This window comes from Cuculus canorus, chromosome 1 (assembly GCF_017976375.1).
Source record: "Cuculus canorus isolate bCucCan1 chromosome 1, bCucCan1.pri, whole genome shotgun sequence".
In the NCBI taxonomy this organism is placed as follows: Eukaryota; Metazoa; Chordata; class Aves; order Cuculiformes; family Cuculidae; genus Cuculus; species Cuculus canorus.
The window spans coordinates 81,232,907-81,247,083 of record NC_071401.1 but is presented as its reverse complement, the minus strand read 5'-3'; the positions used below and the strand labels follow the sequence as shown (position 1 = coordinate 81,247,083).

Here is a 14,177-nt window from a genome sequence, read left to right as displayed (position 1 = left end):
GAAGGCAGAAAAGGCTTATTTATTATGTCTCAGCAGCATCCCACTAAGCAATTCCAGCCTATATATTTTTTCGAAATTGACACTTCAACAATTTTCATGATTAGAGAAAGCACCACACTATACATCTGTGGTTCCGAACCCACGAAACTGGAACTTGTTTTTGGCATGTTAGTTGCTGAAAGCCCAAGAATGTCCTTGAGTAAGACAGATACCTTCTTGTGCAAATAATTCCTTAACATTGCTTAGTACCGTATTTTTCATTTCATGTTTTAATGCCAGCTGCTCAACCAAACTTTCTTCTAATGCAAAAAATACAAAGTAGGATTTGTACTGGGGAGGATCGTAAGTGTGTGTGCTAATGCTTTTTGATCAAAGGCTTCAATGTGCACATTGAGTATCCTCTAAATGCAGATTTAGATTTTTCTCCTGTTACACCAGCTAATTAGTGCATTAATGGATCAAAGCTAATAGAGCTAAGAGTTGTCATATAAAAAAGCTTGCTCTTGCCTAAAGAGGAAAGCTGTCAGGAATGAGTGGGATCTCTGGTGGCCGTGATATATCGTTCCTCCAAAGCCTCACGTACTGGTGCTTCTGTCAAAAAAGAAGCAGTGCCCAGCCTGTGGACCAAATCCAACTGTTTATTTGTCCCCAAACTTTCTAAAATAAGAAACAGGTTTGCCTCTTAAATTCTCTTCAAAATCCCCGTGACACACTAAGCAAACACAAACACTGAACAGCGTTCTGCTGTCCTCATACTGAAGTGTTACTTGGAAAGACCAGCTACTGTGTTTCCGATTACGGTCACCAAACCATGGTTCCAGGCACTTAAAGAGGAAAACACTGTGCTGTAAGTCTTGCCTTGTTGGTTTTGTGTATGACAGCATGTGGCAAAAAAAATATTAACCTCTGATAGCAACAAGAAGTCATGCTATATTATAAAGTGAAGATGTTGTTTATTTAAAACCTGTTCTGTCACAGTAAGTGAAAAAAAAATGAGATGAGAAAGCTTTCCAGACAGGTTTAGTACTCCAAGATCAGATTTTCTTGAGAACTGCAGTTTTCCAGTGTTCCTTCAGTCGCTGGTTGGCAGTGGTCTCTGTAGGGTGTACTGGTGTCCTTTTGACAGCCAGGGTACAAGGCTGAGATACAGGTTGTCCACACACAGCCTGCCTTTCAATTTCTCATGCTGCATAGATCGGCAACTCTTCCACCAGCCATACCAAAGCCGAGGCTGCCATCGCCAGCTTGGCTAATAAGAAAAACATATCAGAAATGGGATGCTCAGAATGATTTACAGGCTGGAGAAGTGGGCCTGTGAGAACCTCATGGGTTCGACAAGGTAAAATGCAAGGTCCTACACCTGGGTCAGGGCAATCTGTGATTTCAGTACAGGATAAGGGATGATGTGATTGAGAGCTGCCCTGCAGAGAAGGACTTGGGGGTGCTGGTCAATGAGCAGCTCAACACGAGCTGGCAATGTGTGCTCGCAGCCCAGAAGGCAAACCATGTCCTGCGCTGCATCAAAAGAAGCGTAGCCAGCAGGTTGAGGGAGGTGATTCTGCCCCTCTATTGCTCTCTTGTGAGACCTCATCTAGAGTATTGTGTCCAGTTCTGGAATCCTCAGCATAAGAAGGATTCGAAACTGTTGGAACGGGTCCAGAGGAGGGGCTATGAGGATGATCGGAAGGCTGGAGCACGTTCATACGAGGACAGGCTGAGAGAGTTGGGCTTGTTCAGCCTGGAGAAGAGAAGGCTCCGAGGAGATCTTATAGCGACTTTCCAGTACCTGAAGGGGCTACAGGAACGCTGGGGAGGGACTGTTCACAAAGGCTTGTGGTGATAGGTAGGGGCAACGGGTATAAACTGGAGAGGGGCAGATTTAGATTAGACATTAGGAAGAATTCCTTCACTATGAGAGTCGTTACACACTGGCACAGGTTGCCCAGAGAGGTTGTGGCTGCCCCATCCCTGGAGGTATTCAAAGACAGGTTGGATGGTTCCTTGGGCAGCCTGATCCAGTGGGAGGTGTCCCTGCCCATGGCGGGGGGTTGGAACTGGATGATCTTTAAGGTCCCTTCCAATCCCAATGATTCTATGACTCTATGATTTTTGTTCTTATAGAGCAGCCAGGAGTTGCCACGGAGTTTCTAGGAGCTGCTTTTTTTTTTTTTTTTGCGTTGTCAGCAGGAGATTTTAAGGGAGAAGGAATTGAAGGATGAACTAATATCCAAACTTATGATACTCCTTGTGGTCAAAGCCGTTTAAACGATAACGGGAAAAAGAACCGGTGAGTGGATGGCTATGACAGAGCGACTTGAGGGACGAAAAGCGGGCGGGGAAGGGAAGCAATAAACGAGCCGCGCCGTGGCCCCGACGGTGCCTTTTCCGTGGCGGAGAGGAACGGGAGTGTTTGTCCCGGGAAGACACGGGCGGGCTGCCCGTCTGTCCCGCCGAGGGGGAAGCCCAGGCTTCTGTATCCCGCGCGGGGAGGGCGGTGCCGAGCGCCGGCTGCCTCACCTCACCTCGCCCCTCTGTCCGCCCGGCGGCGGCGAGGAGAGTGCGGTGGGAGCGGCTGCGGGGAGCGAGGGAAGAAGGGAGCGAGGAAGGGGGGGAAGGAAAGAGAAAAGGAGGCAGAGAGAGAGGGAGAAAGGAAGAGAGGGAGAGAGAGAGAGACGGGGAAAGGAGAGAGAAAAGGAGGCAGAGAGAGAGGGAGAAAGGAAGAGAGGGAGAGAGAGAGAGACGGAGGGAAGGAGAGCAAGGGAGGCAGCGAGAGAGGAAGGGAGGTAGAAGGTAGAGAAAGTGAGGGAGGGAGAGAGGGAGGGAGGAAGGGAAAGAGAGGGGGAGAGAGAGGGAGGGAGGAAGGGAAAGAGAGAGGAAGAGAGAGAGGGGGAAGGAGAGCAAGGGAGGCAGAGAGGGAAAGGGAGGGAGAGAGGGAAAGAGGAAGAGGGAGGCAAAGGGAGGGGAAGGAAGGCAGAGAAAGGGGGAGAGAAACGGAGGGAGGGAGAAAAGGAAAGAGGCAGAGGGAGGGGAGTAGAGGAAGGGAAGCAAAGACAGGAGAAGGGACGGAGAGAGGGGAAGAGAGGGAGGGAGAGAGGGAAAGAGGGAAAGAGAGAGTGAGGTCGAGAGAGGTGTGGGGGGGCACGTGCTGCCCCGCCGCCCCCTTTGGATGGGTGTTCCTGGGCTGCCGGTGCGCTTTGGCGGCTCACGTTGAGCTTCTCCTGCAGCAGCGGCCCCGGCTCAGCCCCATGGAGAGCAGCGCGGCCGCGGAGCCGTCGGAGCCGGAGCTGCCGGCGGCCGGTCCCGCCGAGGCGGAGGCGGCGGAGAGCGGGGCAGCATCCCCTCGGCCGCGGTGCCTGCGGGCCGTGTACGTGCTGAACGAGCCGGGCAAGAGCGGTGGGGCGGCGCGGAGCCCCGAGGAGGGGGCGCGGCACTGCCTGCTCCGAGCCTGCGAGGCCGAAGGGGCGCAGCTCGGCACCGTGCACTTCGGGGAGCTGGACTTCGGCGAGACCGCCGTGCTGGACGCCTTCTACGATGCGGGTGAGCGGGGGCTCGGCTTGACTCTGCCCGGGGTCACCGAGACGGGGAAGGGTCGGGAACGGCGGTGTTGGACGGGACGGAGAAGAGCGGGAGACGAGGCAAGTGTGAGACCACGAGGGGTTCATAGAATCACCAGGTTGGAAAGGAGCCACTGGACCATCGAGTCCAACCATTCCTAACACTCCCTAAACCATGCCCCTCAGCTCCTCATCCACCCGTCCCTTAAACACCTCCAGGGAAGGTGACTCGACCACCTCCCTGGGCAGCCTGATGACACTTTCCATGAAAATTTTTTTCCTGATGTCCAGCCTGAACCTCCCCTGGCGGAGCTTCAGGCCGTTCCCCCTTGTCCTGTCCTCAGTCACTTGGCAGAAGAGCTCAGCTCCCTCCTCTCCACAACCTCCTTTCAGGTAGTTGTAGAGAGCAATAAGGTCTCCCCTCAGCCTCCTCTTCTCCAGGGTAAACAACCACGACTCCCTCAGCCTTTCATCCCCTTCAGCTTCGTTGCTCTTCTCTGGACACGCTCCAGAGCCTCAACATCCTTCTTGTGATGAGGGGTCAGGAACTGAACACAGTATTCAAGATGCAGTCTCACCAGTGCTGAGTACAGAGGGAGAATAACCTCCCTGGACCTGCTGGTCACACCGTTTGTGAAAGGGGTGTGAAAATGGAAAGGGAGAAAGAGCCTGGTCTGCAGGAGTGTCTTGCACATGGGAGAGGAGGTGCGAGAAGAAATTCAGACCCTTACAGCAGCTCTTTCAGTAACCTCCATGCGTTGTCCTGGCAGGACTGTGGTTTACAGGACTGTAGATTCCAAGCCTTAAGGAATAGCAAACCTCTTGCTAGTGTCTTTTGCTAAGAATGCTCTTCCAGCTCCCAGCCTGGTTGGGAGCTCAGGGCGAGACAGCGTGAAGGCAGGCCAGCCAGAAGCCTCCGATCTGGCTTGGCTGAGTGCTTCATGTTCATTGTTCTAACTCCAGACCTGGACAGTGAAATTGTCTTGCATTTAGCAAGGAACAGAGTGATACAGCATTGCTCTGAAGCAGGGAGTGTAGAATTGTGCCCTGAGGACAAAGACTTGTGAGTATCGCCTATCCTGTCTAGGCTCCAGCTGGTGCCTGGTGTGGGATGGTTCCAAATAAAGCTGCTGTCCCTTCTCCACTCAAAAGAACACCTGACTGCTTGGGCAGTATGGTAGGGAATCGATAGCTTTTTGAGCAAGTAGAGAAAGCCCCTGAGTGAATAAGTATTATTAAAACTAATCAAGGTGAGTATGTGAGCCTGTTACAGACACACAGACTTATTTTTTCTCATCTCCTTATAAAGCGGGCATTAGGAACTGGGGGAGTCACAGTCTCTAAAGAGGGAAAGTACTGTTACGTCTGTGTTGATGTTCGTCTTTCACAACTTCGTTTTGCTCATGAGATGTGTTAAAGAATGCTTCTTAAAACCTTTGATTCACTTTTAAGATCTCATATGATGATGAGTCCATATCATCCTCTGATAAGTCACCCAAATATTGAGAAGCCTCACATCTGTTGTGTTTGTTTTTTTAAAACTTCCCAGTCAGGGGATTTTGTTATATCTCTGCTAGCAACGCTGACAAGTGTGTGATAAATATATACATTGTGTGTCTTAGTATACAGCCATGAATTAGCAATTTCTTTGTCTATGTCCAGTATTTTGTAGCCCTTCTGAAAGTAAACATAATAGTGTACTGATGGTCTCATCAGTGCAAACTTATTTCTCTGCTTCTGCTGATAGTCCTATTAACATCTAATGCACACACCTCCTGCATTGCACTGAGAGTGCTTTAAAATGGTTTCTTAAGTTGCTACATTCTGAACTGGGTGCCTGTTGTCTGGGGATGTGGCAAAGCTTCACAGACTTTTGCATTCAAGTGATCTTGTAGGACCAAGATAATTTTATCAGTGATTACTATCACTTTTTAATAGTAAAGTGCTTGGATAATCCAGTCACATACACGTCCAGGTTTAGTCAGCAAATACTTTATATCATTTTTAGTGTCCTTTAAAAACTAATGGAGTAGTCCTGAACCAGGAATTGTTCTGAAGGAGACTGTTCAAAATAGTCTTTATGTGGATTTCTTTCCAATAGCAACATTTTGAGATCGGCCAGGGGAACGACTTTTGAATGTGTAATGTATGCCTTTATTTGGCAAACTTTTTGGTCAAAGTATCCTTTAATAATGTTACCTGTATTAAGAGAAACTCAAGTGTATTAGCAAGAGTAACCTTTATCAACCAGACCTGCAAGCTGTCAAAAAGCAGAGAGATTTATTTGTCTGTATATACTTTTCTGAAAACCACGCTGAATATTTTAGTAGTATTTTAGCATTAATTCATTTTCAGGAGTCCCAAATTAAGTGCTGTTAACTGGGATATTACTCTGAAAATGCAAACATACTTAATTGAAAAAAAATGCTTTTAAGTATAAAGAGTCATTTTAATATTTATTTTATTCTCCTGTTATTTTTGGATTTTAATAAGTAGCTCTTCTACTTCAAAATTCTTAATAGCTTTTTTGTTCTTGTATTGCTGTAGTTACTGTCTCTTTTTTAACTGAATATCTCTGTAGTTCCCTTTTATTTGTTTTTTTTAAATTATTATTTTTTTTTTTAAATAGTTGGGCTGTACTGATGTTTGCCTCATCCTTTGAAGTTTTCCAGCTCCTATGGTATGTCTAAAATTGATGTTCAGAGAAATCTTCAGTCAGAACCTTTAATCTTCTAAAGTTTAAACTTACATATTTATGCTAGCACATGGAGAAGTGTCTGTTGTAGTATTTGCAGCTTTGTTTCCTCCTACTACATGGGGAAATTTTTGGTTCCTTTAACAGTTTCATATGGAGTAACTGCTTCATTCTGCAAAGAGACAAAAAGTATGCATTACACTTTTTACTTTATTGTTTTGCTTTCCTTTTTTTCTCCTTTTTCTTCCTTTTGTCTTTGTGGTGTCAACTAGCAGCAGACCTCAATTTCTTATTGAATTGCCATTATCATGGATTTTAAAGCACTGCCTTTTTTCAGTTTCATTTTATATCCAGTGATCTGTTATAGTTTCCTGAGAACTTTCATCGCACCCTTCTTGTTTTCTTGCTTTGTCTTGTTTATTGGTGGGTTCTTCATGTCTCTTCCTTTTGAATACATATCAAGCTGTTGCCCAGAAATGCTGAATCTGATAATTGTTCCTTTACATGCAGCAGTCTTAAGCTGCTACCATGCAATTTCTTTAATCTTTGAAAAATCAGTCCTTTTTATTTTCTATATTTTGTAGACAGATTGTTACCGTATTCTTTTTTTTCTAGAATATGTGTTGGATTGGGACTGTTGGCATCTATTCAGTTCTTAACAAAGAGCAGCATTAAGAATAAGTTTTATATGAGCAATTCTATGGTTCATGATGAACTTTGTGTGAGGAAATTACCGTGTGTTCACTTTAAAAAAAAAAATCTAGAGAATATTTATTACTGCCCATGTAAGGTATCAAGCAAACGTTTTCCATTCTGAAGATATCTATGATAATGTATGTTTACTTTCTGTGCACCATGGGCAGAACCTTGAGAAGCAGTTGTTCTTGCTCTGACAGTGGGAGTTACCTAAGAGATGATTGCCTGTAGCCGTCTCTTGGTTTACTAGTTGGAACCTTAGGCAGTAAGTATCCACTCATGCTTGAAGACTGAGCAGGGAGGTCAACCTCGCTGCTCTCCTTGAAACTGTAGCCATTAAAGTCATGAGACGCTCTACCCCTTCTCCCAAACAAGCTTATCCATCTTATCTGCTCATAATCTATAATATAATAATTTTTGGAATTGGTACCTTTGACGACAAAACTAGCAAACTTTAAGGATGAAGCGAAGAAAAATGTCAACTGGAACCTCTTTTTCCTATTTGCAGGCAGACTTTCTAATAGATGATTTTTCAGTAAACCACTGAGAAGAGTGCTGCAAAACCACCTATACTGCACAATAATAGTATGATGTCTCTTTTATCCTTGAGTGTACTCATTACTGACTTCCCACCATTTGAGATTTTATCATGAATGGAAGTGTGACTTATGCCTTAAGTTACTTATTGCAGACCAGTGGGTAATACAGAATGACCCTGATCTTTGGAAATCACCAGACTTTTGAAGATGCTTTGCTAAAGGGGAACTAAAGCACTTATGATGGCAGACAGAACAAATTGTGAAATAAGGGCTTGATTACAGAAAAATGAGGTCTCTCTGCTCAGTCTGTGCGAGAAACAAGCTGACAACAAAGTAAATCAGAAGTGGTTCATTGTATCTGCGTAATAAGAGAAGCGACATGGATTCTTGCGTATGTTGGCTCTATCTGTGAGAAGAAAGAGGCAGCCACTGAAAGCCACAGATACTGGGTATTAGTGTAAAGATTTTTTGCAGGAGATAAAAGCAGTTTTACACAGGAACAGTGAATTGAGTAGCTAGCAGGATTTTAAAAATTCTGCAGAATTATCTCATGCAGAAAATCAAACTACGGGAACTGCAGTGCATTAATAACAGCTTAAGAGATGTTGTAAAAAGGTGAGCGTGGCTTGGTTAGTGATATTACCGTAAGAATGATTCAGCCTCTTTGTGCTTTTACCATAGCTGCAAAGGATTCTTCTGTTCTGGATGTACTAAGAAGGTAAACATTGTCAAAAGTAAATGTCTGATCTGTACCTATGGAAAGGTGATGCAAGATAGGAAGAGATGTAGCTTTTAGTTCTCTACCTAAAACTTTATCGAGGCTTATTGCCTATAATGCCACAATATTTGGCTGCAGTGTTAGTGAAGCAATGGCCTCTACACTTGTATGAGTTTTGAATGTTTCCATTTTGCTTCTGTGAAATCCTATTTCTGTAGCTGATCATCCTTTTACCTGGAGTCCTGAGGAATAAAGCTAAAGGTTTGCTTGAGAAAAATGAGTATTCCTCAGACAATCTAGTAAACCATGTCAGATCATTTTTGAGTATAGTGGAATATTTTGAAGTCTGTTTCTGTTGTTTTGCTACACATGAACTTCTAAAAACAACATCCTGAGTGATTAAGGCAGCCTCAAAATACATTGTTTGATACCTGTCTCTGAAGCCCCATCTTCACTGTACTGTAGTTGAACCACTGCTAATATAACCCTAATTTCTTGCCCCTGAAACTCTTTCTTCATGTAACACCATGAAAGGAGAAGGAGGAAATATATGTTCTGCATCCTCATTTTCAGAATCTGGCAGCCACTGCGTGAATCCTCACGGCCTGTACCCAGCTGCCTGCCCTGAAGCCCTCTGCCCTCTGAAGGCCAGTGTCCCACTTCAGAATTGGCAGGGATGCTTCTTCAGCCCAAAGACTGGTATGTCAGGATACAGTAGACATTTGTCACTGGTTTAAGCTAATATATGACATGGTAATCAGTGTAGCTGAACTGGAGGCACATACTTGTTTTACTGACTCTGCCACAGGGATTGTAGTCTCTGACAGGAAGGTGAGAATGACAGCTGAGGGCAATAACTTCTTAAAGAAGTTTCCACAAACTTTCCTGCTGCAATTTATCTTTGCCTGGGGTGTGACAGTGAACAGTGAGGAAACCTGCGAAAAAAAAGTCTTTGTACCAGCTCTGTTGCTTTTTCCAGGAATAACCTGTCTCCACTTTGGTTCAACTTGTGTGTATTCTGTGAAATAGCTCCTTTAATGCCAGATGAGCAAGCTTAGAAACGTGCAAATAAATAACCATGTATTGGTTATGCAAATAACTAACTATAAGTAGATTATGTAATTATTCATTAACTTTCCTTTGGTTTATTGCCATGGGCCAACTGCAAGATCAGACCTGTATTCAGAGAATGATGTTGATCTTAAAAACAAAAGGAAGAAGCATACCTTGATTCTCTAATGGAGAGAGATTCTGTTTTATTACTTCTCCTTTTGGTATCAGCATCTCTTTTTAGTTGTAGTTGGTCATATGGAAAAAAAAAATACTGACAATCCAAACGCAGTCCGAGTCTGATCTTTAAATGAGGCTTTGAATGAAGTTGTCTGCATCTCTAAAAATCTGGTAATAACCATGTAAATTTGGATTTCTTTCATTGTTCCAAGGTGAGAGTGTGTATGCATGCATGAACTGTCTAGGTGAAGTGACTAATTTCTGTGCCATGACTTTTAGATATAGGAAAAAAAATAGGAATGTACTTTACTGTTCTTTCCTGTGCCTGAAACTTACTTGCATGGAAAAAAAAAAAGGAACAAAAAAACCCCCCAAAAGAACCCAAACCAAGAAACAACCCAACCTGTAACTTTCCATTTCCTCTGCTTGCCTTTCTCTCCTTCTGAGCTTAAACTTTAAATCTGAGAAAGCTTCCTGGAATCTGACTGTGAACGCTGTGTCACTAGGTTTTGTAGCTGGGAACACTACAGGTGTTTCTAGGTGTTGAACCAGCTGAGAAGAAATCTTCTCCCTAAACTTAATACAAACTGTGTGTGTTTCTGAAGATGCTTTTACAGCCATTAGAGCCACTAGAAATGATGTAGAAAATTTGGGTTATGCTGGTGAGATGAATGACTGCATCTATATTGAGTTGCCTTTGATCTGAAGATACTTACAGCCCTTGAAAACATGGCAGTTAGGGTGGGCTTTTTTTGCTTTATTTTGTTGGGATTTTTTTCCAATATTGCTTAAATTTTTTTTTTGAAAATGAAACGTTTCTGGAATTCTTCATATGAAGTAAATGTTATTCTGATTACTAGTAAGAGAAAAGGTGTTGACTCTACGTACCAGTCAGTCAGTGAGTTCTAAAGGTCACCCTTTTGTTTTGTTTTGTTTAAGAAAGATACACTTAGAGAAACATATTTTTCAATATGGTTCCTAAGTTACTGTGAAGGAATCTACTGTGCCATTTGACCATGAGATACCAGCAAGTCCTACCTTGTTGCATGTCAAGTTGACTCTTAGCAAGATTGCTCCTGAAAATAAACTGTGCACGAGGCTGACAGGCTTAAGTTAACCAGGGTGGGCACAAGAGGCTGTCTGTGTGCAAGCCTGGTCCTGGCAACACATCTCCTTTGCAGTGATTACATTCTTTTTCATTCTTGCTGTGCTGTGTGTAGCATATTCTTTATAGGCTTAAGAATTGTTTCTGTTAGACCTGAGGTCAGAAAATTAAGTTAAAATAAAGTAAACGGGAAGTATTTGCTTATACAGGTTAGCTACATTGCTTTAATTTGCATCCACCCATAAAATAGACAAGTTGTGGTCGGTTTATGGTAGCTTATTTTATGTTCTGCAGTCATATCCTGCTTTTATCGATGTAATCATACATAGCTTTTGTAATTATTAAATTAGACTTGCATGTTAACAAATGTTGATGTACTCCCTAGTTAAAAAGTAACTAATGTTCTTGGTTTGAGGACATAGAAGCTCGAGGTAAAGCTCTTCTGATGTGTAAGGAGTTGGTGCAGAACTTGGGTGAGAACTCCAGGCTCGTCTTCCTCTGTATTCTGCTTAAAAGATGACCTTGAATTCAAACTCGCTGGCTGTCCGCATTGGCTGCAAGCCTGTGTTCAGCCAATACTCTGGGTACATTGCTACTCTGATGCACATGGAAAAGCAGCCCCAGCAGTGGTTGTTTGTCCCAGCTGCTGCCTTTTTTCAAACTGCAGTGATGTTACATGGATGAAACTAGGCAGTCAGGGTAGACATACGATCTTTCTTAGGAGAACATCAAGGTGCTTTGCCACTTGCAGGAGACATTTGTGAGCATGTTGGGCTCTGTTTGCCTTGCACTTCAGCACAGATGTGAATTGCTTTAACCTCAGGCTACCTTTGAACAGCCATGTGGGTGCCTGAAACTGAGCCAAGAGAGGGAGCACAGCTGTTGCTTTATCCTGCTCCCTGGAACAAGCTTGCTATAAACAGCGCAGCTTCAGTCTCTGCGGAGGTCAGTGTCATTCAGCTGGCAGCTGACGGGCCAAATGTGCTGCACAGTATGGTTTCCCTTAGCCTGTCTTCTTTCTCTCAGGGGTGCTGCTACTACCTTCAGCTTTTCCTGGGAGATTCAGCTGGCTATGGAGGCATGCCAGGAGCAAAAGCTGCATCATTGTAGTCTGCAAGGAGGGACCCAAAACTGGGACATGAATTGTGATGCTTAAAAGTATTCGATCATTATGTCATGATAAAGTGTGCTTGCTTTTTTTTTTATCCCTCATACGATTCATCTTGACAAGGTAAATGATTCTGCTCTTGTGTTCAAGGTGGTAGAACTAAACCTTTTCAGATATTCTCTGGTAAAGCTTCTGGGCATTTGAACTTGGGTCTAAGTCACTAGGTCAGCAACGGTTATGCCTTGGGGCTCAAAGCCAAATGGAATTCACAACTTTGAAAATGTACCCAGACTGTTATTACATTGAAAGTACGTGATCCCAGTCCTAGTAAATGTGATCTTTCATTGACTGATGACAGGCACAAATCCAGAACAGTCATGACACTGTTAAGACTACATCTCTAGCTTTCTGCTGATCTCGGATGGTATAGCTAAATCTAGTATTGAAGAAAATAGTCTGGTTTATTATGGCTGTACTTGTGCACACATAGTTGTGTCTACTCTAGTATATACTACTTTTATGCTTAAATTATGTATAAAAAATCTTCACTATCTCCTTGTAGTAACAAACAAAGGGTAATTGTAAGTAGATTCATCTTCAAAAGTGTTTTTTAACCCTGTTTCCCTCTGTAATCTTTTGTTTCATTTTGAATTGTTATGGAAGGAAATGTCCAGACACTTTGCTGTTTGTTTTTTCTTCCTCCCTTTAGAAAAAACATGCCATCGTGCACAGAAGTGTAGCTCAGTCACTGATGGTCATTGGCCTCTCAACAATTTCAGAAATGTTGTTCACATAGTATCTAAAGCTCTAGAAGTCTAAGCCCAACACATATTAGTCTTGGGAAACAAACAAATTCCCATGTAAATCAGTGTGATAATGAGCTTTCCCTAAAATTCTTCTGTTTCCTACTGGTGTCAGCAGTGCTTTCCATGAGCTATGGTACTTCATTGGTTCCAGGCCTGTCAAAAACAGAACTGTAAATTAATGAAATTGATTGTGTGGAGTTACTGTGTTTACATACATTTAGTAGCTAGCTCTGTCAGAAGAAATTGTAGTCAATCAAGTGCGTTTGTCTGTAATAAATTCATTCAGATGAGACTAGCTGCATCAACTCTCTGTTGCTGCCTTTAATCATAGAATCATAGAATCGTTTGGGTTGGAAGGGACCTTAAAGATCATCTAGTCTCAACCCCCCTGCCATGGGCAATGACACGTCCCACTAGATCAGGTTGCCCAAGGCGCTCTGCAACCTGGCCTTGAACACTTCCAGGGATGAGGCATTCACAGTTTCCCTGGGCAACATTTTGCAGTGCCTCACCACCGTCATCGTGAAGAATTTCTTCCTAATGTCTTGTCTAAATCTTCCTCTCTCCAATTTATAGCCGGCCCCCCTTGTCCCATCACCACATGCCTTTGTAAAAAGTCCCTCTCCAGCACTTTCACTCACAGCAGTTGGAGAAAGAAAAAAGATCGTATTTTATTTTCTTTTTAAATTCTGCTAATTTGTGTGTGTTGAATGCTCGCTTCCAATGTGGATTCAGCTGTGTTGTAAATAGAATGTTGCAAGAAATCAGCCTCAAAACAATACTTGTAGAGTTAAATTTACAAGGAAAATCTACTCTATCTTTCTATTTATTAGAAAGAGAAAAAAGTACACCATGAAAAAAATCTAATTTATGATATTGTCAGTGTCAATGCTGGGATTATCTTGTGACAATTTTATGTGTATGTATATTTTGAGGTGTATGTATACACATATTTGAAGTTCCTACACTACATTTAATAAATGCTGAAGCCCGTGTTTAGAGACTAGTTTTAAAATCACAATTTCATATGATTCATTGTGTCTAATGAATCATAATGTAGAAGTATTAATGTTCATCTCACTCTAGAGAGATGCTATGATGATTAGCTTTGGGTATCTTACTTTTAGTTATAATATTAGTTAAAATAGGGAAAACTAGCATGGACCCACTGTGATAACGAGCAAGCTGTGTTCATACTTAATATTCCCTATCTACATGCTGGCAGTAATAATGTCTACTGTATTTATAGCATTGTTAAAGATGAAGCAGATAATGGCTGTGACTTGCTTTAGAAAGGCCACCTTCTACTGAAATTCTAGATTTTATTGATCACTATTTAGTGCTTTGAAGTAGATTTTTCTCATTTTTGAAGAATGTTGCCCATTTTTGAAATTACAGTGTTCAGTGGTATGTAAGTATTTTTCAGTAACCCATGTAGTCTTTTAGTATGGCACACAAGGCTTATGCTGTCTACAAGAAAGCTAAAAATAGCAGATTGAATCCCCTTCTGCCCAGAATCCAGAGTATTAAGTCAAGAATTCTGTATCCGTATGTGAGTGCAAGTCTTTTGGGTCACAGAAGATGCTGTGACTTTATGTAAAATGTATTTCAGTTTGTACTTGAATAGTACTGCCTTTCCTCGATAAACATTTTCTCTGTGCATAATTTATTGAGCTTTTATGTGGGTCCTAAATGACAGTCTGGGTGTCTGTCAACATAAAGAGAC

The 14,177-nt window shown here is 42.8% G+C and overlaps 1 protein-coding gene across 3 annotated transcripts in view; it reads left to right on the top strand.

Annotated features, from left to right (window-relative positions):
- Positions 1-2,396: 2,396 nt before the first annotated feature.
- MAP3K15 (mitogen-activated protein kinase kinase kinase 15) overlaps positions 2,397-14,177 on the top strand; it is an 82,948-nt gene continuing 71,167 nt past the window's right edge. The window contains exons 1-2 of one of the 3 annotated variants that reach the window (XM_054056102.1): positions 2,397-2,562; positions 3,225-3,537. In XM_054056102.1, coding sequence (XP_053912077.1) covers positions 3,246-3,537 — 292 coding nt within the window. In that variant the 5' untranslated portion in view covers positions 2,397-2,562; positions 3,225-3,245. Of the gene's footprint in view, positions 2,563-3,058; positions 3,538-6,183; positions 6,235-14,177 lie in introns of those variants that run through there. The other 2 variants (XM_054056111.1, XM_054056110.1) reach the window with 2 other exon arrangements.